Source organism: Cibotium barometz, chromosome 39, assembly GCF_041138505.1.
Source record: "Cibotium barometz isolate CiBa-2024 chromosome 39, ASM4113850v1, whole genome shotgun sequence".
Classification (NCBI taxonomy): Eukaryota; Viridiplantae; Streptophyta; class Polypodiopsida; order Cyatheales; family Cibotiaceae; genus Cibotium; species Cibotium barometz.
Genome location: NC_141084.1, coordinates 20,035,278 through 20,061,895, shown reverse-complemented (window position 1 = coordinate 20,061,895; position 26,618 = coordinate 20,035,278). Strand labels below are relative to the sequence as shown.

The window sequence follows — 26,618 nt, the reverse complement described above, 5'->3', positions numbered from 1 at the left end:
TTTGATCTCCTTCTGGAAAACTTTCATTGGTCGATCCATGTCATCCAACATTTGCTATGTCTTGAATGGCTTGATTTACTCTTTCTGTCTAGCCATCTGTTTCTGGATGATAGGCTATGCTAAAGTTTAATTGAGTTCCAATCCCCTCAAAAAGAGTAGTCCAAAGCTGAGAAGTAAACTTTATATCCATGTGATAATCCTTTTAGGTAAACCATGCAATTTGAATATCTCTTACCATAAGATAATACGTTCCTAGACTGATCACTTGGGAATGGTTATCCACAAGATAATACATCCCTAGACTAATCACTTCAAGATAATACGTCCCCAAATAATACGTGTCTAGATAATACATCCCCAAACTAATCACTTCAAGATAATACGTCCCTAGATAATACGTGTCCAGATTGATCACTCTAAGATAATACATCCCCAGACCACTTCGGAATGGTTTTCCATAAGATAATACATCCCCAGATCACTTTGAAATGGTTATCCACCACAAGATAATACGTCCCAGATTTCGGAATGGTTATCCACAAGATAATACGTGGAATGGTTACCTGCAAGATAAGAGGTTCCCTTGATCACTTCGAAATGGTTATCCACAAGATAATACGTCCTAAGATCACTTCGGAATGGTTATCCACAAGATAATACGTCCCCAGACTAATCAATTTGGAATGGTTATCCACAATATAATACATCCCCAGACTGATCAATTTGGAATGGTTATTCACATGATAATACGTCCTTGAACTTATCAATTTGGAATGGTAATCTGCATGATAATATGTCCCCAGACTGATCAATTTGCAATGGTTATCCGCAAGATAATACGTCCCCATTCTGATCACTTTAGAATGGTTATCCGCAAGATAATACGTCCCCAGACTGATCAATTTGCAATGGTTATCCGCAAGATAATACGTCCCCATTCTGATCACTTTAGAATGGTTATTCGCAAGATAATACGTCCCCAGACTGATCACTTTAGAATGGTTATTCGCAAGATAATACGTCCCCAGACTGATCACTTTAGAATGGTAATCTGCAAGATAATGCATCCCCACACTTTAGAATGGATGGTTATCTACAAGATAATACGTCCCCAGACTGATCACTTCAGAATGGTAATCTGCAAGATAATACATCCCCACACTTCAGAATGGTTATCTGCAAGATAATACGTCCCCATTTTGATCACTTCAAAATGGTTAGCCGCAAGATATTACGCCCCCATTTTGATCACTTTAGAATGGTTATCCACAAGATAATACATCCCCAAGACTGATCACTTCAGAATGGTTATTCACAAGATAATACATCCCCAAGACTGATCACTTCAGAATGGTTATCCACAAGATAATACGTCCCCATGCTAATCACTTCAGACTGGTTATCTGCAAGATAATACGTCCCCATTCTAATCACTTTAGAATGGTTATCCACAACATAATACATCCCCCCAGACTGATCACTTCAGAATGGTCCACAAGATAATACGTCCCCATTCTAATCACTTCAGAATGGTCCACAAGATAATACGTCCCCATTCTGATCACTTCAGAATGGTCCATAAGATAATACGTCCCCATTCTGATCACTTCAGAATGGTCCACAAGATAATACGTCCCCATTCTGATCACTTCAGAATGGTCCACAAGATAATACGTCCCCATTCTAATCACTTCATAATGGTCCGCAAGATAATACATTCCCATTCTGATCACTTCAGAATGGTCCGCAAGATAATATGTCCCCCAGACTGATCACTTCAAAATGGTTTGCAAGATAATATGTCCCCCAGACTGATCACTTCAAAACTGTTTGCGGTGTTAGAGGTTGCCTGAGTTTGGAAAGACAAGGCTTAGGATGTTGATAGGTTTAGGGTGTCCTCATCCACCAAGTGTACAATACTCATCTCATGGGAAATCCCATGGGGAAGCTCGAGTGTTGTAGTTCTTTTTCACCAACTAACTACATATCACTGTTAGCAATCCATCCCCTTTTGAGGATGGATTGCTAACAGCTCGAGTGTTGTAGTTCTTTTTCACCAACTAACTACATATCACTGTTAGCAATCCATCCCCTTTTGAGGATGATGCTCTCTTTTATTGCACATGGCAGGGGTCATAAAACTTACAAGATATAGGTTTAGTTCTAATATAAAATTTAGCTTCAAAACAACCAACAATTAAGGATTGGGAATTGTTTTACTGTTGTGTGGGTATAGTTGCGTTGGTCTGAGGGGTGGGTGGTCTAATGTGGTCCTGTCTCCTAAGGAAAAAAATTATGACTAGCCCCATTGTCAAAACCAAGATGGCCACATAGTTAAGTGGGGAATTTCTCAAGCCGAGTAGGTTCCACTGCTAGTTCCATTCCAAATGCGTTTAGCATGAACATGGATATAATTTATGTATTTTCCAATCGTGCAAAATCTTGTCCCAATCTTTTGTGTAGAAGAGTGTCCATGGTTTCCAGAAGGTGAACCCAATCCTTGGAGTGGTAAGGCTCCAGAAGGGGCTCATATTTTGAGTCCTTGTCTTCACCATCAATTATCTTACTATAAGATTTATAGATATTAATCGACATGGCATGAGATTATATGTTGCATGCTCTACAAATATTGAATAAAGTGGTCCGAGTAGTTGTGTTGGCGAGAATGCCTCAAGCCATGGGACGAGTCTTTCTTTTTTTAGGCCTATTTTCGAGGGATGCTTGCCTTTGTGTATATAGTTGTGATTGGTTTCCCAATTGTGAACCATCTTTGCATCTCTCATGTAAGGTCTTTCGGGGATCATGGTGTATGACCCTCTTCTCTAGAAATCCCTCACCATGAATGTATGATGGTGGAAGCTTATACCAAATGTCTTAATCTTTGTATCTTGGAGGATACCTAATGGTTTAGTGGTGTTCCCACAAACTTGACCACCACACACGAGCCTACAAGTAGTGGACTTCCCTAAGCCTCCCAACAACCCTTTGGTGATTCTGTTAACGCTAGCACTATCATCCAAGATTGCAAAGATTGTTGTTCCTTTGTACACAACAAGTAACATGACATTCATTTCATCTCATTGGAAGTAGTGTCCCAGCTTGTACATGGGGGGCAGTTTCGATTGTCCCTTTGTCTTGGGTATGGAAAGAGAGGAATCAATGTGGCATGGCTCATCCTCCTCCTCCTAAAGAACACAAAATTATCATATGGTGTGGAGGCCAAAGCACCAACATGCAATCCACAAGAACCACGGTTTAAAAAAGATGGGTGCCCCCTACATGTTCAAGGATATCATGAAGGGAATTCCTTCATATATGGCTGCCTAAAGAAATCAACATAAACAAAGCCTCACCACCAATCTTAGTGTTAATAACACATAAGTCTTAAGTGGTGCATAGGGCCAAAGTAGCAGCAAGTAGTCGACAAGAATTCTCTCCCAAAAATGAAAGGAACCATAAGAACCTGCTTGCACTCAACTCAACAAGGTCAACCAACAGGTAAACTTACCTATTGCCTCACCATTTGATGAGGGAAACCAACATGTAAACTTGCCTACTTCCTCACACCACTTGATGAGGGGCAGCTTCATGCTTCAACATCATTACTTATCCCATCCATAATGGAGTTGACTACTCACATTGTGTACATCAACCCTCTTTTTGAGCCAATTGTAGAAGCTATCCACAAGTATATAACTCAGGTGTGCACATAAGAACCTATCAAAGTCTTTATGGTGCTTTGATACATGGGATGGATAATAACTTAAATTGTACCATTGAATGGGAAAATCTACACCAACAACAACATTTTTACCACCACCAAGAAAATCATCAACAGCAACATTTTTTACCAACGACCGTTAAAATTTAGAGTTTTTCATGACATGAAAAACTACTAGCATGAAAATCATCATAAAAAGCAAGATGAAGATGATGGTCAGGTGCAAACCATACTCACCTCTCCCTACCTCATCATCAACTTGGATCCACCCAAAGTGACCTTCGTGAAATTTTTATGCCATGAAAAAATCACGTGTTTTCAAGGCCGTGAAAAACTAAATCAATCTTTTATGCCAATAAGAAAACATAAAAATGTGCTAGGTGAATAATTCACAATATCAATTAACCATTTTCTTAAGAATTTAATACCATTAAAAACTTTGGTTTTTTTACACCACCGTGAAAAACTACCATGGTTTTTGACATCAACATTAACCAAGGAAGAAACACAAAAAATAAAGATCTATGACTTTTTACTTAATGTCAAGATCAACAATTAAAAAGGAGGAAGCCTTAGCATTGTGAAAAACTACCCTAGTTTTTCACTCCACACTTGAGCTTGATGTTTACATCCTAACACTGATTAACCACTTTTATATTACGTACTTGATGTCAAAATTAAATCAAAAGGGGAAGAAGTTTTATAGCACCTTGGTTCATCATATTGACACCTAATGTTTAGCATCCAAACATTAATAAATCATCACTAATGTGTTGTACTAACACGGGATTATGCAAATATCACCAAAAGAAGGGAGTTGGTTCATTGTGAAAAACTCATATTTTTCATGCCATGAAAACTAAACTCTAGTTTTTCATGCCATAAGGTGGTACACATGTAGCTTAAAAGTGCATTGACATGGCTTTCTAACTTCTTCATGCGTGCCAAGAATCCAAAAAAAAACTCAACTAATTTTTCATGCCACAAAAGGGTCTTGTAAAAATGTAACATATTGACCAAGGGGAGTGCTAACATCATCAAGGCACATCCACAAGTCATGGCCAAGGTGAAAAGATCAATATTTGACCACATGATATCACAATTAAAGTCACCCACTGGTGGAAGAACTACAAAGCTCATAAGCACCATAGCCTCAGCATCGACCTCCCATCGACATCCTTCCGTACATCTCTAGATTATTTTTTGGGGGGGAGGAAGGCATGGTGTGGGAAATCATGGTCTATGTGATATAACCCATTGCATGTATCTTCATTGCACTTAAAGTATTTGGGGTATATTGTGCTTCCTTGCCCTACCAAACCCTTACCTCATCGTGTAGGGTGCAAGCACAATAAGTTGTCTTTCATGTTACAAGTTCCTACTCTATTTGATAACCCAAAACCTAGCCAATAAAATGGGGGCCCCTAAATAAAATATCTTCACCATAGAGCCCTACATTCCACTCTCTGAGCAATGAAGAAGTTCTCCATTAGCCTTGCAAGTCGATTGATGGACACACCAAAAGGATATACAATCAAGCTATGAGCAACATTATTGTCCAGATCTACGGGCACCCGTAATGGTTTAACATAATACTTATGGTGATTTTTGCTCTAAGAGCATGTGGTAGAAAGCTGGGATGAATTTCATATGAATGTACTTCATGCATGTATTATTATGAGATTAAGCATTGTATAAGAAATAGGCCACTTATGAGCCTTGGATGCCCGACTGACCACAATTTAAGTGTGTGTGAATACTTATGGCCTTGTATATAAGCCAATTTTCCCTCATAATCCAACACAGCAATCTCCCATTGTATAATTGAGTCTTGCTCTTGCTTCTCTACTCTATCTCTATGCTTGTGTAGCTATCATAAGTGAGAGAGAGAGGAGTATTGGCTACCCAAGGGACAACAATCGAGCTGGTGTGACAATGGATCGAGAGAAGTATGTCAGCATAGAGCTCTTGAAAGAAGAGAAGGTTGCATCCATGCTACCCAAGGGACTACAATCGAGCCAGTGTGACAATGGATCGAGAGAAGTATGTCAGCATAGAGCTCTTGAAAGAAGAGAAGGTTGCATCCATGCAACATATTGGTAAGCTCCCACGTCATGTTTTGGCTGCCCAAGGGACTAAAACTGAGCCGGTGTGACAAGGGATCGGGAGAAGTACGCCAACGTAGAGCTATCTGAAAGAAGAGAGGGTCACATCTATTGCGGCATATAGGTAAGCTTTCATGACATGTTTTGCTTGTCTTGCTTTCTCTTGTCAATGTGTTTTTGGGAGAGACTGGAACACGTCGAGAGAGAGAGAGAGAGAGAGAGAGAGAGAGAGAGAGAGAGAGAGAGAGAGAGAGAAGAGAGAGAGAGAGAGAGCTACACGTGTACCATGCAAATTTGGAAGATAGAGTTGCGAATTGAAGTAGATTTCATTAGACTTTTCAACCATAGGATATGCTCACCAGACCTTTGCAAGTATAACTTATCAACTAATGCCGTCTATTACATATTAACCATGGACAACCAAGGCACAAGGAGAGGAGAGAAAAAAGAAATCTTGGATTTCTAAAAAATAAGAAAAAAAAATCTCATCGATTTGACCCTTTGTATTCTGGCTTCCATTCCTGATTTGACCCTTTATATTCCAGCTTCCATTCTTGTGTTTTGCTTCTTAATGTCTTTTACATACCACAACAACACGCAAGTTGAGTACTAGTATAGTATAACAGGGACATAATATATATTTAGTGGTTAGATTATCTTATTTGGAAATTATCAAACTATTATAATAGAGCGATTAAAAAACTATAGAAGAGGAAGTGAAGAGTCGAGGCAAAAAGCCAAAAAAAACTACTCTACTCACGAGTCAAGACTTTTGAGTAGAAAGCAAAGCACACGGGATATGTACAAAGCAAAACCGAAGTTGGTGCGGATTGCGATTTGCAAGGTTAGCGAGGCCACGGCCTGATCGATAGAATGGGGCGGGCGCATGACGTGCCTGTCTCATTCGACAATGTGAGAGACAAGAACCTGATGCAGCTCACCAAGCTCAACCTGGCCATCTTCCCGGTCAGGTACGACGGCAGATACTACCGCGACGTCCTCTCCTCCGGCGACTTCACTAAACTGGGTATGCCCCTTGCCATGTCTTCTGTATATGACCTCTTTCTCCCTGTTTTTTGCCCCACACACACATCTTAGTACCATACAAGGGACTGCCTCTTTCCCAAATACTTGCCAACATCATCACCTTGGCCCCGATGATGATGGATTAGTCGACAATCGCTTGCCAAAGGACAAAGAGATTTTGGTGTCAGCAAGCACTAGGTAAATTCACACACACACAGCTCAAATGATAGGTGGAGTTGGAGAGCCGATATGCTCTCTCAGTCTTTAGACCGTGTCTCCTACAATGGAGAACCAATGTGCCTTCCACACCTGCCACAAAGGATTCAGAGGTGGAGTTGGAGCAGTAGGGGTTTTGTTGTTATCTTAAATCTTCAGACCCGGCCTCCTGCAGTTCTTGTCCAATGCAAGCATTTTGACATTCTTTGGTAAAATGGCTGAATCCAAGCTGGTTATGTCCTTACACATAAGCTTTCACCTTAGCGCAACTACAGATTTTACTAGCTCCGAAGGGTGAGCTTTCAGCGTCATAATGCTGGCTGAGCTTATTGTGGAGCAGGCTTTTCCATCCAGTTCTCGGGCTTAGATGGCCATGGGCATCTGAATCTCCACTTGGTGCAGCCTATCCTGGCAGCAAGGGGGGCAGATCTTAATCCCCACTTAATGTCATAGATAGGCATGGCTTGCTATGGCAGCCTGCACCCAGGGAAGGATATGTTGTGCTTTATGCAAGTTGATCTCTGATTTAAATCACGGTTTGATACTTGTTCAAATGGCATGAGATGCTAACATTTGATGGTTCTACCTGTTTGACACAATAACAGCATACTATGGAGACATTTGTGTTGGGTCTATTGCTTGCCGCATTGAACGAAAGGATGCTAATTTGGTGCGATTGTACATCATGACGCTGGGTGTTTTGGCTCCCTATAGAAGGTTGGGTATTGGTATGTCTCATACTGGTGCCATAGAGTAAGTCTGCAACACAATAAATGTTTTTTTCAGAAGACGTTTTTAGACATTTCCTATTACGGAGCTGCACTTGTGTAACATGTGTCATACACGCATTCATTGTGCGCGCACGCGTGTGTATGTGAGTGGGTGGCTGTGTGTAGGGAATCGGGATGGATGTATATGAGAGAGAGAGAGAGAGAGAGAGAGAGAGAGAGAGAGAGAGAGAGAGAGGATTTTACTTAACGTCTTACAAAGACCCAACAGTTACTAATGTCTTCTATATACACAATGGCCCAATGGGTCTATGATACCAAAAAATATACCATATGTCTCGCGTGTAAACTGGAAATTATAAATGTGGAAATAGATAAGTGCCTAAAGCAAATAGGCCCACATATTATGTGGGCCCTACATGTACAATGAAACGTGGCACAATTAAGAGACAAAATCAGAATTTCAGCTTTGCACGATCACACCAGATGAGCGCCCCCTCTCCCCCCCTCCCCCCCCAAGATATTTGTATTACCGAAAGGAGTATGTCCTTGTACAAGATGCGGGTGCCCTAGAGAAGCCTCAACCCGTGTGCACCAGATTTTTCAAGTACATCCAATCTATGGTAACAAAACAAGGTGATGATTCTGATGGCAGCCAGCCTTGAATTCAAAGAGTATTCACATGCTTGTGAGAGCCGATAACATGGTTGGCATACTCACATAGCCATGACAGCTGGTCATGACTTTGCCAAGTTCCTGTGACAGCCGTTCATGGAACCAAGGAGTAGTCCTGAAAATGTGACAACGGGTCACACAGTTTGCATACTCACTTATGTTCATGTGTCATGGGCATCCCGCACTTGCATGCCACGTGGACATATCTGTGCAAGCAGGTGAAGGACCTGGGGTGGAAATTGGTCCCTTGTGAGCCCCAGTCCGGGATGAGTCAGTCAGTGTTCCACTCGAAGCATCCAACCATGCTAGAACAAAGCACATTGAGGTGCATTATCACTTTGTGAGGGAGAAGGTTCTAACATGTTATTTTGATGTAGGTGTACAAGTCCTGGACATGGTCTTTGTTAGGTGTGGTCTTTGTTAGGTGTGCAGGTCCCGCACATGAAGCACAGTCAGTCCGTACTGTGATCACCCTCTGGAATGATGATAGGTGTTTTGGGTGTTCGGCTTGTAGCTAGACACTAGGCATGTGAGCAGTAGAGCATGTAGATGGAAGGGGCAGCCTGGTGGGCCACCCTAGAAAAAGGGTTAAGATGCTTGCATACAAAGGGGGTAGGCCTTGTAGGCCACCCTAAGGGCCAAGGAGGCCCATGGCCAGGCCCTACAGCCAACCCATGGCTGGGCATGCTGTAAGCCAGGCCTAGAAGGGCCTGGACAGCCTGTCGGCCAGCTCGTAGGCAGTCTAGACAGTGTGGCCAGGGCACAATGGCTGCCAGACAGCAGCTTGGACAGCATCTCCAAGGCAGCCAGCATTATGGGCAACAAGGCGCCTAGTTAATGGCAGTAAAACAGGTCATGGGCACTGGGGATTATTAAAACAGGCTGACCCCTGTAAGAGTCCACCGACCAGCATCTGAAAGTGCTATAAAAGCATAGGCTAGAACGTGAATTATGAGATGCTCAAATGACTAAGCGTTGAAGAACTCCAAGGTCCAGGACAGCCAAAGGGAGCCTCAAGCAAAGGTGAAGATTGAAGGTTAAGAACCAGATCATCTACAGGCTGAAAGTCTACAGCCAAGACAAGATCTACAGATTTGGTCTTTTTCTCATCATTCAATAAAGCAAACACCATCCTTGGTGGGGGCCTTGTAGAGGGTATTTGGGACCCAATCGTGTGTACTGTGCCTTATTCTCTCTCTCTCTCTCTCTCTCTCTCTCTCTCTCTCTCTCTTGCATTCTTACTTCCGCTATGTTAGGAACCAAGGTGCTGAATATTCGTTATCCGAAGAATAATCCTGTCTGTAAGCTTCCGCATGTAACATCATGATTGCCTGCCACAACCCTCCAATGCTTCCAGAGTCTTTACAGGTAGCACGACCTTTCTTTGTCCAGGCAGGAACCCCTTCCACTCTCGGGCTGTAAACAACAGCCTAGACCAGTCTCGACCAGGTCCACACAAACCAGTCTCGGGCTGTAAACACAGCTTAGACCAGCTTTTGTACACTTGCAATGTCTCCAAACAGCAGGTAAAGAAAAGAATTCAGCAATTCAGTCCATGCGTGTGAAGCACGTGTTGCCCAAACAGTACGGCTGTCTGTACAGTCTGTACGGTAAGTAGACAAGAATTCATACATATGACCACGCTAAAGCTGTCCAATAAACCCTAATCCATATTTCCAATGTAAACATGCCATAATCAAGGAGGTTTGTAACATCCCCCCCCCCCCCCCCCGGCCAGCTTCTAATTAGTTGCCTCGAGAAATGCATATCCCGCAAAAGGACAAGCCACTCTTGATTGTGTTGCAGCTGGCAAAACCATGATGAAGCCATCGCTTGATCTAGTCACCACTGACGACTTTATAATCAAGGAGTCCAAATCTTGACTTGGTTGTTGTGTACTACCACAAACCACAGTATGTGGGAGATTAGGGTTAGCACAGGCCAACAAGCAGCCATGGAGGATGAAAGATATCCATGCTGTGTGGTGGAGAGAGAGAGAGAGAGAGAGAGAGAGAGAGAGAGACTATACTCACATTCACACATAAAACGGCTATAAGAGGTTGTTCACACACATAAACACACTAAGCCATTCAAGGGTTGTTTCACATACATGGACACATAAACACATACAAGGGTTGGTTTACACATATGAAGCTCTGAATACCCAACAAACCTCCCTTCGGAGCGAAGGTGTTGAGACCCAACACGCAAAGGAAGTAGCTCCCTTCTAATCTTCATCACATGCTGCAAGGGAGCGATCTAGCCATGCGCACCTCCTGTGCCATGCTAATCCTCCAATCAGCAAGTGACGGAAGTAGCAAGGCCAACTTCGTCCCCCCCCCCCTCCCCAGCTCCTAACATGGATAAAAACACGGAGCCCTTTATAAGTGAAGGCAGTACAAACATATAAAGGAAAAACATAGGTATTATTTAACTCAGATTTTGGGAGGACTCCCTAGGCAAAGAACCCATGACACTCACACGATAGCTCTGGATGCAGGCAAGGATCTAGACCTTGCATTGTCTTCACTTTCGGAAAACTCTAAGGCGAAAGCTTCAAGGCATGTGTCAAGGTAGAGACCTCTTACAACAAAAGCCTAGCTTCTAGGCGTGTACCAGGTCAAAGTCTTCATCTTCATCTTCAAAATCGTTGGCTCTAGATATAAACTCTTAGAGCCTGTTTGCAGGAGGGTCATCAAAGTTTTCATTGTTGTGGCCATCAACTGTCACGTGCACCCATGCACTGTGGTACACGGTGACAAACTGGTTCATCAACAGTGCAAGATTCATGTACAGAAGTAGTACCTTTTAGGGTTTATTTGTCGTATTCCGTGACCCCCTTTGTGAGCCTAGTCCAGGACATGTCAGGCACGAGCTTCGTAGGTCAATTTCCCAGCCTTAGAGTGTTAGGTCAATCCTCTTAACCCACTGTGGAGAATTCAGCAAGCATTCATCATTCAAGATCATGTAGAGGTCAGCCATAGTAGTAGATTGCATTATGAGCATGTAGTTGCATATCATCTAGAAGGGGGCCAGCCCTACGGCCAGCCCCAAGGCAGCCCATGTGGTGGCTAACCTTGCAAGGTGTAGTCAAGATCCCTTGGTTTGCTTATTAGACCAGTCGGCTAGACCCTTCGGGGTCTTAAGGCTCAGTCGGCCAGGAGATGCAGCAGCCGACGCATGTATCTCAACCGACTAGTCGGGTTTCAGTTGCTACAGTTGACTGGCATTTAGTGCTAGTCGTGAGCATTTCATGCCAGCCGACAGGCTGTAGGGGCAGCTGACTTGCTCCCCGGAAGCGTATATAAAGGCCAGATCAGTTCAGTCCCATATATTCATTCACAAAAAATCAGAGTTCAGCATCAGCAGTCAAGCATGTATGCTTAGGCATGTGCCTGTGCATACTTGTAGCCCAAGGCATAGAAGTTCAGTCTCCTCAGGAGTTTGTAGCACACCTTCCCTTAGTCCTCGGGCCAGTGTTTTACCCTCGAAGATACCTTCACAGATGCCTAAAGCCTATGCACAATTCTGCCCAACGTTTGGTCGCTTCGTCCTTGCGTTTGGCGGTCAGTCAGTTAGTTTGTCCGCTCAGTCTTGTGGACTCAATTCAGCTTGTTTATAGTTCTCCAGAAGAAGAAATAAAGCAAATACTCTTGCTTGCAAGAGGGGGCCCTTGTAAACGGAAGGGGCAACTGAACATGGAAAAATCTAATCAATCATGAAATCTGAAAATACACATATGCATGGCAGATAAAATAAGATGACAACTTTGCACATTACACCGCACTAGGGTCCAGAAGATGGGCTGACCCCCCCCCCTCCCTCTTTATGGTTAGATTACCAAAAAGGAGTTTGCTTCCAATACAACTTATGCAGGTGCCCAAGGTTCACCACTGGCTGCACTTGTTTCTTCCAATACAATATGAAAACAAGAATACATCACATAATCAGAATTTGCTGACAATTCTCAGCACAAGTGAGCATTCCCGGCTTCAAGCACATGCAGGACAACTATGGACAGCCCATAGCACTCCCACATCAGCCCGGGACAACTCAACATCTTCATCTTCTTTCTGTCTGGCTCATAGGGTAAATCTACCAGCCCTCAGAGGCTGTTTTCAGCAGTCAACCAGCCCTCAATAGCCACAGAAGAAAGCGACCAGCAGTTGTGCACAAGCCTGCAAACCTCTGGTCGGAAGGAAAACTGTCTAGAAGCCCATGACCAGCTCTTCCTCCCTGTTTTTAACCTCTGTCCAGCCTCTATTCAAGCTGTAGATCAGCCGCCCAGCAGTGGAGAACATGCAGCAAGAGTCGGCCAGCTTCTCCCATGCATCCGGTGAACTTTAGTTGCGATGGATGGCTGTAGAAACTTGCCAACAGGCTGAAAACCAGCCGACCAGCCCTCATGCACTCCTGAAAAGCACCCCTCAATCTGGAGTTTTTGTCAATAATGGAGGCTCCCCTGCTGAAAATAGCCCATACGTGTGCTTTTCTGGTCTAGAAAGGGGCGCCTACATGAAGGGGGTCCAAATAATGTCTAGTGCCCGGTCTTTGGCCGCCACGTGTATTAAATAAGTCTTGCTCAATGTGTACTCACTTATAAGTTCTCCGGTCACTTATAGTGTTCGGAGAACTTATAAGTGAGTGTGAACTTGCACCCATAATTATTAACATGTGAACTCATAAAGCTGTAAATTGAGTTTTTGGGAATACTTACCACCTGCAAAACACATATAGACCACCTGTCAGTCCCAAACAGGTGTGCACATACACGTCCACAGGGTGTCCAAGCGTCCCCGGCCCCATGTACAACACAGGTAGAAATCTCAGGCATTGTCCAAGTAAACAAGACAAGTCATCCAAAGATAAAATAAAAGTCATGCACACACGAGTGCAATTATATAGGAAGAAACACCCATCTGCTCAGTTGTATCCGATAAAATGTCCAGGGCTCATGATCCTTCCGGAACCTTCCCAGAACATAAATACACAAGATCTCCAAGATAGCTAGTCCCAGAGACTTTCATCATGTCAGGCTCCATGGCCATACATGTACACCATGTCAGGCTCCACAAGCCACACATGTACTATCATGTCAGGCTACACCAGCCATACATGTACTGTCATGTTAGGCTCCATGTGCCACATAGACACACCATGTCAGGCTACACCAGCCATACATGTATGTCATGTCAGGCTCCACCTGCCACACATGAACAGTAGAAAAATAGAAGTTGTAAGGAATTTTGTGACATTCCCCCCAGCTTCTAAGCAGTTGACCGCAACTGAAAAGCTTCCAAGTAGTTGACATTCCCCCCCAGCTTTTAAGCAGTTGACCGCAACTGAAAAGCTTCCAAGTAGGCCTTCAGAAGTTCCGGATAATCTGCAAAATAATCCTTGTCCATCCATTTTGCATCCATAGCATCCAAATCACGGACATACTCATGTGCTTTTGTTCGTAAGATAGGTGGAAGCACCACCTTGCCATAGACTATCTCAAATGGAGCCTTATTAGTTGAAGAATGCACTGTGTTATTGTATGCAAATTCAACCAATGGCAAATACTTTTCCCAATCTGACTTCTGCTCAGATACATAACATTTGAGCAAATCAAGCACAACTGAATTTGCTATTTCACTCTGACCATCCGTCTGAGGATGATAGGCTGATGAAAAACTCAACTTTGTGCCCATATTATCAAACAATGCCCGCCAAAATAAACTGGTAGTCCGAGGATCTCTATCCCCCACAATAGACTTGGGCATGCCATGATGTTTGAAAATCTGAGCTAAGAACAACTTTGCCATGTGCTCAGGCTTGATTGTTTTCCGCACAAGAATAAAGTGTTCCTGTTTGCTAAAACGATCTATAATAGTCCATATAGCATCATTTCCATGTGCCGATTTCGGAAGATCCATAATGAAATCCATAGGAATGCTTTCCCATGGTTCCTGTGGAATGGGTAAAGGCTGAAGCAAACCATGTGTCTTGTGTCTATCAAACTTGACTTTCTGACACACTATGCACTTTCGCACATAAGCTTCAATATCCCTGCGTAGAGGGCCAAAAGAAATATCTTTCCAAAGCCTGTGTAGTAGCCAGAATACCATGATGACCAGCAATGGCGGAGCATGACTCTCTTCCATAACCTTTTGGCGTAATTCACGCACTACACAAATACGATTCTGCATCATATAAAACCCATCTCTAATCGAATAAGATGGGACAGCAGTACCATGATTCAAATCAGCCCAAATAAGCTGAAAATTTGTGTCCAAAGCATACATTTCTGGCATCCCTGATAAGCCCTGGTGGTAGGCGGTAGTTACAGCATGCACTTGTGGCCTGCGTGACAAAGCATCCGCCACCAAATTCTTCTTGCTCGGGGTATGCAAAATCTAAAAATGAAACATGGACAAGAAGTTCGCCCACCTTAGATGCTTTTTTGAGAGTTTAGGCTGTGTAAGAAAGTGCTGTAAACTCTGGTGGTCTGTTTTTACCATAAATTCAGCCCCCCAAAAGATAATGCTTCCATGTTTGAAGGGCATGAATAACGGCTAAGAACACTTCTCATAAACCTGCAAATACAATTTCGCATGTTGCAAGCGGCGGCTTTCAAAAACCACTGCATGTCCCTCTTGGTTCAAAACAGTCCCCAAGCAATATCCACATGCATCGCACTTGACCACAAAAGTCCTATCAAATCTGGAATAATAAGAACTGGCCCTGATATGATGGCATCCTTTAACTTCTGAAAAGCTGTTTTTTCGGGTTCTAACCAACGGAATGCTACTTTCTTCTTCGTTAGATTATGTAACGGTGAAGCTAAGAAAGCAAAGTGTCGAATGAATTGACGATAGTACGAGCATAAACCAATAAAGCTCCTAACTTGATGCACGTTCTGCAGTTCTGGCCAATCCTTGATTGCTTGAATCTTTGCAGGATCCATGCGTACTCCATCCTTGGAAACAATATGTCCTAAATAGTGAATTTCTGACAAGAAGAATTCACTCTTCTTCCCATTGATGAAAAGCTTATGTTTCTTTAGCTCTTCAAAAACAATGGCAAGATGTTCTTTATGTTCAGCCTCACTCTTTGAGGAAATGATAATATCATCAAAGAAAGTTTCTATGAACTTGCAGTGAGGTCTAAAAATTCTGTCGATCATTCTATTGAAAGTGGCGGGAGCATTCGTAAGTCCAAATGGCACAGCCAAATACTCATATAATCCAAATGATATTCGAAAAGCCGTTTTGTGCACATCTTGAGGTACCACTCGAATTTGATGGTAACCATTCTTAAGATCAATGCGACTGAAACAAGCAGCTCTCTCAATTTATCAAGAATATCATCGATTCGGGGAATCGGAAACCTGTTCTTGATAGTAATCTTGTTAAGGGCCCTATAATCAACACACATCCTGAATGTCGCAAAATCTTGGGATCCAAACGGTAATGCCCAGGCATCCCAAGTAACACATCACATCCTATAAGTGGTGCCACGAGGAAGTCTTCATGATCCAAATATCCCTAAATCTGCATCCGAAGCTTCCCAATGATGGGAGTTGTAACTCGCGGTGGTGCCCGGGGGACTAGGGCCTTTGACACACTTGTTGATACCGTCAATGTATATTAAAACACTTAAACATGGCCACAGCCTTAACACATATCCATTATCACTTTGCATAAAACATAAAAGCTGGACAAAACATCCACAAATGTTGAAAATGGATCTTGCACATGTGACACCACATAGAGGCCGGAATGGGCCGACCCCCCCCCCCCCCCCCTTGGAGTATTTTATTACCCAAGGAGAATAATATCATGTACAAGCTTTGAGGGCCTTACTCTCCCCACGGGAGATGCCGGATTATCCATATACAAATGCCATAACATAGCCCAACACAAGGCAACTGAGCCAGAACATAGGCTGTAGAAATGTCGAGCCAACAACATAATCCATATACCTCCGTGTGGTTACTGATTCTTCCCCAAAATCCACAGGTCTTCATGCAATAGAGTTGGTACAGCAAGTACAACTCTCCATTCAGCCGGTACAATGGCTGGTACAGCCGATACAATGGTTGGTACAACAGGTATAGTGGTTGGTATAGTCGGTACGGTGGCTGGTACAGCAAGTACAACAAGTATAAATGCTGGTATAGCATGTACAGTGACTAGTACAACAGGTACAGTGGCTGATACAACAAGTACAGAAGCTGGTACAGTTGGTACAATGGGTGGCACAGCAAGTACAACAAGTACAAGGACTGGTATAGCCAGTACAATTGCTGGAAATCATAATAAATGATTAAATAGTATTTCTTCGCAATGGAAGCCTCCAAAACAGTCCCCAATAGCCGGTATTCTTCATGGGCAGCCTTCAAGAGAGAGAGAGTAGCCATCATTAGGGTAGCCTGTAACGGTGGTAGAGGCCAGTGTGCAGCAAGAGAGCCTCTATTAATGAAGAGAGAGGGCTCCACTTTATAGATTTGGGCCTCCCATGAGCTAAAATGGCAAGAGAAGGCTACAATGACAAGTGGAGAGCCACACAATAGCTGAAGTGACAAGTGTGAGGCCACTTGTCTCACTTTGATCCACTTTCTAACAAGTGTCAGGCCACTTGTCTCACTTTGGTTGTCACATGTCCCAATCTAAGAGATGGGTCCTTCCATAAACTTTATCTCTAAAAATATCCCAACTGGTAGACATTCTGTCATAGACACTTTGCCAACTCTTGGTATTTGCTCAATTCCAGATGTAATGACGCGAACAGAATTTCCATTGGAGTCGGGGGCCAAAAATAGCAACTCTCCTAAATTTTAGGAGTATGGTCCTTTGTATTCTAGGATAATCCCCCATTCCCAAAGCTTGTACTTTCCAAATATTTAGACATCCTGGAGTCCACCAGACCCCTTTCATATTGGGAAATATCCAGGCTGGTGACATCCTCCCTAGCTTCTTAAAAGTTGTCCACAACTTTAAGCTTCAAGCTATATATTCAAGATATAATCATGTCCCATCAAGTGGGCGAGATGAAACAGTCTCAAAAATCCAATATAACTGAAGAATCCATGTCCCAAAGAAATGGGTGAGACAAAACAGTTCCATAAGTCCAGATATCATAATCATGTCCCAAGTAAATGGGCGAGACAAAATAAGTCTCCTGTCAACAAGGCATTAGTCCACATGACCTTGGGCATAGACATAAGCTTTGTGCCAACTAGGCGTCATGTCCACTTTACCACTTGCACTCCGTGTTGGTACTCTGACCACACACCTTGGATGAGAGATGGGCTCAAGCAACAAGATAAAACAATCACTCGCAAGCATAGATAGCCTGGTGTTCCATAAGCATTTCTGCTACACATAGTTTATAGGCATTTCGGCCACCAACTCACACTACCCTCTCAAGTGCCCATGTTCCCTTCCATCTGGATTCTGCTCTCTATTGTTCCACCCACACATGGTAGAAACAATCTTCAAGAGAGCACGTAGGACAAGAGAACACTACATAGGGTATGTTGTGCTTGTCACTACCCTTTGAAGTGCCCATGTTCCCTTCCATCTGCTCTCTATTGTTCCACCCACACATGGTAGAAACAATCTTCAAGAGAGCACTTAGGACAAGAGAACACTACACAGGGTATGTGAACCATGAGTTTCATAAGTCCAATGCATCCCAAATAAAGGGAGCCAAAAAGAATAATCCATAAACCTGAGGATAGATCCAAATCCCTAGAAAAGAAGTCCAGGAATCCATAGACCTGTATACCATAATCCTTGTATACCATAACTCTTACCACATACTCCGTGCTAACCACACACCTTGCATAAAATCCTGCTCTTTGGTTCATGTGCAGTGTTACCCTGAACATCGGCCTGAACATCGGGTATAACATTCACACTTGGTTTGGCATCCTGCACATTATTCTTTTTGAGATTTTGGGGGCATTGAGCTTTCATGTGATCTTTGCTCACTTCCCCTCTCTCATGCAATCAAAGATATATTGTCTGGACAGCATAGGATCATCCTTTTTACCCCACGGCTTCTTTTCTGAGCCTCCTTTTGCATCCTTGGACTCATGAGACATAAACTTAGGTGGCTGTTCACCCTTTTTCTCCTCATTTCTAGCTTTGAATTTTCCTTTGTATGAGCTGAATTCTTGTCTTTTTGATGCTCCCTTGCCATGCAACTCCTCAGAAATAATTGCGGAGTATATGAGCTCCTGTAAAGTGTTGTGGGGGTACACTGCAAGACTCTTTTGAATGACTCAAACTTTCTTTTCTTCTCGTCCTCACTAATCGTCATGAAAGGTGTGACCTTGAGAAGAATCCGCCAAAACTTTGAAACATAAGAAGAAACGGATTCGCCTTCATCCTATGTTAGCCAATCCCATTCCTTTCGTACATCCTTCTCAAAGTGAGGAAGGAACTGATCATAAAATTGCTCTTTGAAAGCATTCCATGTACGGGCAGCTGTCCTATCCAAAAGCTTTGCCATCCACCAATCACTTGCAGTCTCTTTAAGATGCATATCCACATGCCTGAGCATAGATTTCTCGGTAAATTCCTCATTGCAAAAGGCTATTTCAAACTGTCTTATTGTCATGTGCTCAGTGTGTGTCTACCGTGTGCTACATGCACACAAGACTAGCTTCGAGGTTTGGGGAAGCTTGGATCTAGGCAGGCTGATTGGCGAGCTGAGTTAGGGATAGACTAACGGGCGGACACCCAAGTATGGACGGGCGGGCGCCCAAGTGTGAACGCCCGATGACCGGCCAAGAGCCTATAAAAGGGTGGCTAAGGTTAGTCATTAGTCATATAGAGTCTCGCATGTTTTGTGAGAGCTCTATGGTCTGGAGCCTAGATCTAGTGCAGACGTGCACCTGCTTCATGCAGCTGAGGCCGGCAGCAGTCTCAAGGTTCGCGAGGGTAGCTTCGTGGCGGTATGGGACGTCACGAGGTAGAGATTGGTCGGTACGTCCATCTAGTTAGCTCAGCTCGTGGCTCAGTGGGGACAACCAAGTCTGGTGGGCTTGCCCACGGCTGTCATGGTTGGGAGGTGAGTCAGGCCTGCACTCCCTTCTTGTTTGTTTGATTTGTTTGCAGGTTTCGAGTCTCGTACTAGGAGCGTTCTACGAGGAGATCCTATGGGGATTTGACAGTGGTATCAGAGCGTGCCTCGTGAACAAGCAAGTCGGTAGGTAGAGAAGATGAGGTCGAAGAAAGGTATGTGTTCAAGAAGCTTGCTGTTTTGTTTATGCATGCTGCTGTTTTTTTAGATAGTATGTTGTTTTTTTCATCAAAGAAACCCATGATGAGAATGTAGGTGGTTTAGCAGGGTTGTTTTGCTTTGCAAGAAGAAGGCTGGATGTGTTTGTGCAGTCGCATGAACAGTTGTGAGAGAGAGAGAAAAAAAGCATGTTCGCTTTTGTTTGAATGAGAGAGAGAGAGCGCGAGAAGTGATCGTTGGTGGTGCTGGTCGCGGGCTACCGGCTGTTGCTGGCGCAAGTGTACAGACGGCCAGGCGTAAAGGTGCCCAGGTCTACGTAGGCAGGCGCCCAGGCCTACGCAGGCAGGCGCCCAGGCCTACGCAGGCAGGCGCCCAGGCAAGGTTGGTAGCCGGCCAAGCCCAGGCGTAGGCTGGCGCAGGCAGCCCACGGTCACCTGAGCGAAGGCGGCGCTGGCAGAAGCGCAGGCACCGGCAGCACGGTAGGTGACGGCAGCAAGGCAAGGCCGCAGCGCTAAATCCACGAGGGGAGAAGAAAAAAAAAACAGTAAAAGCATTCACGCCGATTTGGGCTGCTTTCGTTTTTTTTTTTGGATTAAACTTTTTTTTAAAGAGTTTAAAGATCCCCCCTAAGGCTTAAAGATGTTTTTTTAAAAGAAAACAATATATATATATATATATATATATATATATATATATATATATAATATATATAACACACACACACACACACACACACACACACACACACACAAAAGCAAAAGCTGAAGTTGCTTTTGGGGAAGATTATATAAACCCCTTAAGTGGGCTTCTTGCCACACATCTCTTAAGTTTTCAAGCTCTCAAGCTCTCAAGTTCTCTCGCACTTTTCTTGTGCAAGATCGAATTTTCTCTCCGCTTGCTCTCTTCAAGATGTCGACCCAAGAATCCGAGTTGGAGCCCCTTATTGAACGCGAAGGCTTGCCGGCCAGAAGATACTGATGCCGATCTTTTTGACGATTATGTGTCAAAATTAGATTTCCAAGAGTTCAAAGTTGCTCTCGAAGCTTCTTCTTCGGAACGTCAGTCACAAATCGCCGTCCAGATGCAAGCTTTGCAGAACTCCATCTCTCTTTTGACCACTACCCTATCTACTCTTTCGGGTATGGATATCTTGGCCTTTGCTTTAGGCCCCAACATTACTCCGGAACAGTTCGGGGGCGAGCAAAAGCAGCATACCAAGGAGATCGTGGACACTTGGCTACATAAGTGGCAAGTCCATTTTCAGTTTCATCCATATGATGATGGACAAAAGATCCAGTTAGCAGCAGGTTTCCTCTCAAGCAAAGCTTTGCTTTGGTGGAAGGAACTCAACCCTAAGCCAACGACTTGGACACAATTCGAAGACATCTTCAAGAAGGAATTCCTCAAGAAAGAGGATGATTATGATGTTGTTGCCCGGTTTACCGCTTTGACCATGACCTCGCAGCACCTCACTTAGGAGGTCTACCTCCAGAAGTTTCGGGACTTGCAGAGGAAAGCTACGAAGATGGATCCCACAACTCTTTTGGGGTTCTTTGTAGCCGGTTTACCCGACTCATACCGTTTACAGGTTAAAAATAACAAATGCAAAACTTTGGACGAGGCCATTCATTCAGCTCGTATCTATGATGATACAATGGTCTCTTCCAAGTCTAAACCCGTTACTGAGGAGGGGAATAAGCATAAAAGAAAGTTCTCTGCACCAATGGCTAACACGACTGAAGGAAAGTCTTCGGACCAACCTTCGAAGAATTCAAGTTCGACACCAGCAAAGAAGAAACGACTCCTTAAGGCTTTGAAGCTCAAGAAGGAGGGACGTTGTTTCATCTGCGAAGAAAAAGGACACATGCATAATGAGTGCCCGAAGCAAAAGGGTGCAAAGACCAACGCAGGACCCAAGCCAAAGACAGCTAACCAGTTATCTTTGACAGGTACGTCAGTTATTGTACTTTCTCGTCCTAGTACATGTTCTGATTGTCTGTTCAACTCTAAAGTTTTTGGCTTGCATGATCTTCTCCGAGTTTATGGAAAAGTGAACGGCCATAGAATCCACATTCTTCTAGACCCTGGTAGCTCACACAACTTTGTTAACTACAAACTTGTGCAGAAATAGAGTCTTGATACATCACCCAACGATCATACCTATGAGGTACGCCTACCTACGGGTCGGCAAGTATGGGATCGGAAGGTGGAGATGCTACCAATCCAGATTCAGGACTACAAAGATACTCTGGAATGCTATGTTATGCACCTAGAACATGTAGACTTGTTATTACGGATTGAGTGGTTTAAGACTCTTCAAGTCCAGATAGATTGGTCTAGTCATATTTTTTCTTTTCAACATAGGAACACCCAGTATAGTATTTTAGGTGATTGTATACATCCCTCTTAGGGACCTCTTGTAAATACTGTTGGTTTTGGAAATATAATGGATTCTTCTTTGTATATTGCTTTCCATTGTGTATTGATTCCACTTTCTTCATTTCTTATACCTTCTATGGATGTCAATGAATTAAGTGTATTTGAAAGCAAAGAATTACAGAAGATACTTGATTTGTTTCAAGATGTATTTCCTAAGGAACTGCCATCGGGTTTACCTCTTGAAAGGGCAGTAGATCATCGTATTGATTTGATCCCTGGTGCTCATCCTGTCAGTATTCCACCTTACAGGATGAGCCAAGTTGAGGAAGATGAGTTGGCTAAACAACTCGAAGATTATTTGAGGATAGGCCAGATCCGTCCAAGTAAATCACCTTGGAGTGCACCTGTGTTGCTTAGGAGAAAGAAGGACAACTGAAACCGGCCTCTGATAGAAAAACCAGAGTGCGGTAGGAGCAATCACCCGTCCACTTGTAGTCTAGATGAGAAACAAAACACAGATTGGAGCTAGAGTGCCCAAATCTGAAAACACAACGACACCTGTTGGCCCCAAAGCTTGGCGCCCCTTGCGGTATTTCTTTATTCAATTAAAATAATATGGATGGCTGAGTACAACACAAAGACCAGCCAAGAGATTACACCTGTAAGTCCAATCTGACGGCCCACAAATCCTTCTAAGCACAGAGGATCTATGCACACAGATCTGTGTCTTCAAACAACACACTGTGCCTCCCTCTGATCAGCCAAGATCACTAAGCAGGCCAGCCATGGGCATACATCTGGCATAACTCAAGTGCATGATACATCTTCTCAGCTCAAACATACATGTGCTGTCCAATCTCTGTCTTAATCCCTTGTCAATCTGCCATACCCCTCCTCTCACAAGGGGCCAGATAACACATATCTGCGACAGACATCAAGCAGTAGAAAGAGAGATAGATGAACAGAAACAGAACTTACCAAGTTCAGCTCGTGAAACAACACTGGAGGAAGCAACAGCACCAATCTGTGCTTGCAGGCACTTGAATCCACAACCCCGCTTCACACGTGTGCTTGCACTTGCCTGTATCCTCCTCCTGATGCTCACTCCTATGCTGTTCTTGAAAATACAGATCTGAAAATCAGCACTGTACCCGTCTGTACCGCCTCGGGATACGTGCCAGGCGTTGTACTTGCACAAACAGCCTGCTGTCCACTCCTGTACCAACCTGAACCTGTGTATTCAGGTCTGTCCAGCCACCTGACAAGCGCCGCCTGAAGCTACAGAATTCAGAAAAGCATGCGTCAGCCCTGTCCGTACACTGTACGGCTGTCGTACAGGGCTGTACGGCCTGTGTACTTGCTGGTACAGCCTGTACTGGCCTGTGTGCAGAGTTTCCAGCAGCAGTTTCTGTGCACAGCCAGCAACAGAGGAGAAAGAGAGAGAATGTTTGCCCAGTTCTAGCCGTAAAGTGCTGTACGGTTGATTCCACTCAGAAAAACAGCAACAGCACACAGCAAAACAGCAGCCTTCCTCCTCTTGAGCTTTTCCACGCTTCTCCTCATGCGCATGAAGGAACTCCCACTTTTGCTACACGATTCCCCAAAAAGGGAAGAGAGAGAGAGAAGAGAGAGAAAACTCCTCCCCAAATTAATCCCTAGAGCCCCAACTTTAATAAGTTCCTAGGGCCACTAAGGCCTAGGGGCAAACTCCAATAAACATTAAAACTTAATGTTTTTAGTTCCCCCCTTCACACCTAGGGATATCCACACATCTTAAACACTGTCCGGGCACCCCCCCATGTGAATCATAAAATATTCTGACTCTGCAACCACCATGCCCACACTGGTCTTGCTCCATTTTCACAGGGCCATGACATACCCCCCTCTTGAAAAATGGCAAGCGTCCTCGATTGCATTCTGGTGATGCATCAAAATATCCAAAGTGAAATATACAATATGGCAAGATCAGCGTCCCAATCTCTCTGAGCCATACACATGTATCAATATTCACTGCAAACCAATGGCATAGTAGTAGTCCAAGTTGTATACCACTGTGAACCATACATATCCACAAAAATCTCCATGTGACTAGTACACATATATCATAGAAGTCCCATAAACAGATGTACTGTCAGCCTCAGTACCTTCGGGTGAGATAAAAACTGCACCAAGCGACCTCTAGATGTCATCTGAGCCTGTCTGTATCAAGGGAGTGGAGGTGCTACCCCCCTCTTGAGCATCAGGTAATGCTCCAGACCCATGCTCTGCTGAACCTGAATGAGCCACAATAAGAGTCGGCTCTAACTCAAAGGCATCGAGATAAAGCTGCAAAACCTGAGGTGAATCTGTTAAGTCACCTTCCTCCATCCACTTCGCATCCATCGGTGAATAGTTCTTGAACTTCACAAGATAGCGACGGGAAACTTTACCTCGTACCTTCCTTTCTTTATGTGCCAGTATCTGCTCTGGAATCAGAACCTCATCAAGTTCCTCAACTTTCGGCTGAGCCTCATCTGATACATCCTCAGGCACATCCCCACAGAAAGGTCTAAGAAGACTCACGTGAAAAGCATTGTGAATCCTCCAGTGATCTGGTAACTTCAAACGATAGGTTACCTCACCAATCTTTTCCAAAACCTGAAAAGGCCCATAATATCGCATACTCAACTTAGGGAATAAGCGCTCTTTACCCTTCATCTTCTTGAGTCTAGCCTTTTCAAAGCGCAAAAGAACCCAATCACCCAATGCAAACTGTAAGTCACGTCTGTGACGGTCTGTGGCTTTCTTTTGCTTCTGCTGAGTTTTCTGGAGGGCCAACTTAACTCTCCGATAAGCTTCATCCAAGCTCTCCACATACTGATCAGCCTCAAAGATCTTATCCTTTGTATGCAAAATGGGTGGTACCTTCTTCCCTCCTTCTACAATCTCAAAAGGCGCCTTGCCTGTCGAGCTATGTACAGTGTTGTTATATGCAAACTCCACCCAAGGAAGATACTTTTCCCATTGTTGCTTGTGCTCTGACACATAACACTTGAGAAGATCCAACACTGTCGAGTTAGCCTCTTCTGACTGACCATCTGTCTGTGGATGAAATAACGATGAAAACTTGAGAGTTGTACCCATGTTGTCAAACAACCCTCTCCAAAACAAACTCGTCATCCGTGGATCACGGTCACTAATGATAGACGTAGGCAAGCGAAGATGTTCGCCATGAACAACTTCACCATATGATCCACTTTAATTGTCTTCCTCACGGGAATGAAATGAGCCTGCTTACTGAACCTGCATATGATAGTCCAGATGCCATCATTTCCCGTTTGTGTCCGTGGAAGATCAAATACAAAATCCATGGCAATGCTCTCCCAAGGTCTATCCGTAATAGGTAAAGGCTGTAATAACCCAGGTGTCTTCTGACGGTCAAACTTTACCTTCTGACATACGATGCATTGCCTCACAAAGGCATCAACATCTCTTCTCAAGGTTGGCCAATAAAAGAAAGTCTCCACTGCTTTGACCGTGGCGTCAATACCTCTATGACCTGCATACGGTGGAGCATGACTTTCAATCATAACCTTGAGTCGCAATGGCCTGGTAACACACAGTCTGCCATGCATCAATAAAAACCCATCTCTGAGAGTGTAATGCTCATGCCGCTGACCCTCAGACATTTGATCATACAACCTTTCAAAGTCCTCATCATGGGCATACTGCTCTTTCATTTCATCAAGCTCATGATGATAAGCAAGTGAAACTGCAGAGACCTGTGGCTTGCGTGACAAAGCATCTGCCACTACATTCTTTTTGCCTTCCACATGTACAATCTGGAAGTGAAACATTGACAAAAAGTTCGCCCAACGCATATGCTTCTCTGAAAGCTTAGTCTGCGTGAGGAAGTAACGCAAGGTCTAATGATCTGTCTGCACAGTGAAATCAGCCCCAAGCAAGTAGTGTTTCCATGTAGAAAGAGCGTGAATTACAGCCAACATCTCTTTCTCATACACCTGTAAATGCTTCTCAGCATCTTGCAAAACTCTACTCTCATAGGCTATAACATGTCCCTCTTGCATGAGAACTGCACCAATGCTACTTCCACATGCATCACACTGGACAACAAAAGCCTTTCGGAGGTCCGGTAACACCAATACTGGGTCCGAAGTAAGCTTTTCTTTGAGCTTTTTGAATGCTGTAATTTCCCGATCAGCCCATCTAAACGGAGTTGCTTTCTTCGTCAAAGCATGAAGAGGCGAAGCAATTTCAGCGAAGTGCCGTATGTAACGCCTGTAATAGGAACACAATCCTAGAAAGCTGCGTACATCATGCACGGTCCTCAAAGCTGGCCAGTTAAGTATTGCTTCAACCTTTGCTGGATCCATACGGACTCCATGACCAGACACAATATGCCCCAAGAAATGTATCTCCTGCAAGAAAAACTCACTCTTCTTGCCATTAACCACCAATCTATGGTTTCTGAGTTCTGCAAACACAATGGCCAAATGCCTTCTATGCTCTTCCTCAGTTCGTGAATGCACAATC

General features: G+C 43.8%; 1 protein-coding gene across 1 annotated transcript in view; it reads left to right on the top strand.

Annotated features, from left to right (window-relative positions):
* Positions 1–6,582: 6,582 nt before the first annotated feature.
* Positions 6,583–26,618, top strand: part of LOC147615841 (Acyl-CoA N-acyltransferases (NAT) superfamily protein) — a 45,902-nt gene continuing 25,866 nt past the window's right edge. The window contains exons 1-2 of the mRNA XM_086777988.1: positions 6,583–6,853; positions 7,674–7,796. Coding sequence (XP_086634114.1) covers positions 6,700–6,853; positions 7,674–7,796 — 277 coding nt within the window. The 5' untranslated portion in view covers positions 6,583–6,699. The remainder of the gene's footprint in view (positions 6,854–7,673; positions 7,797–26,618) is intronic.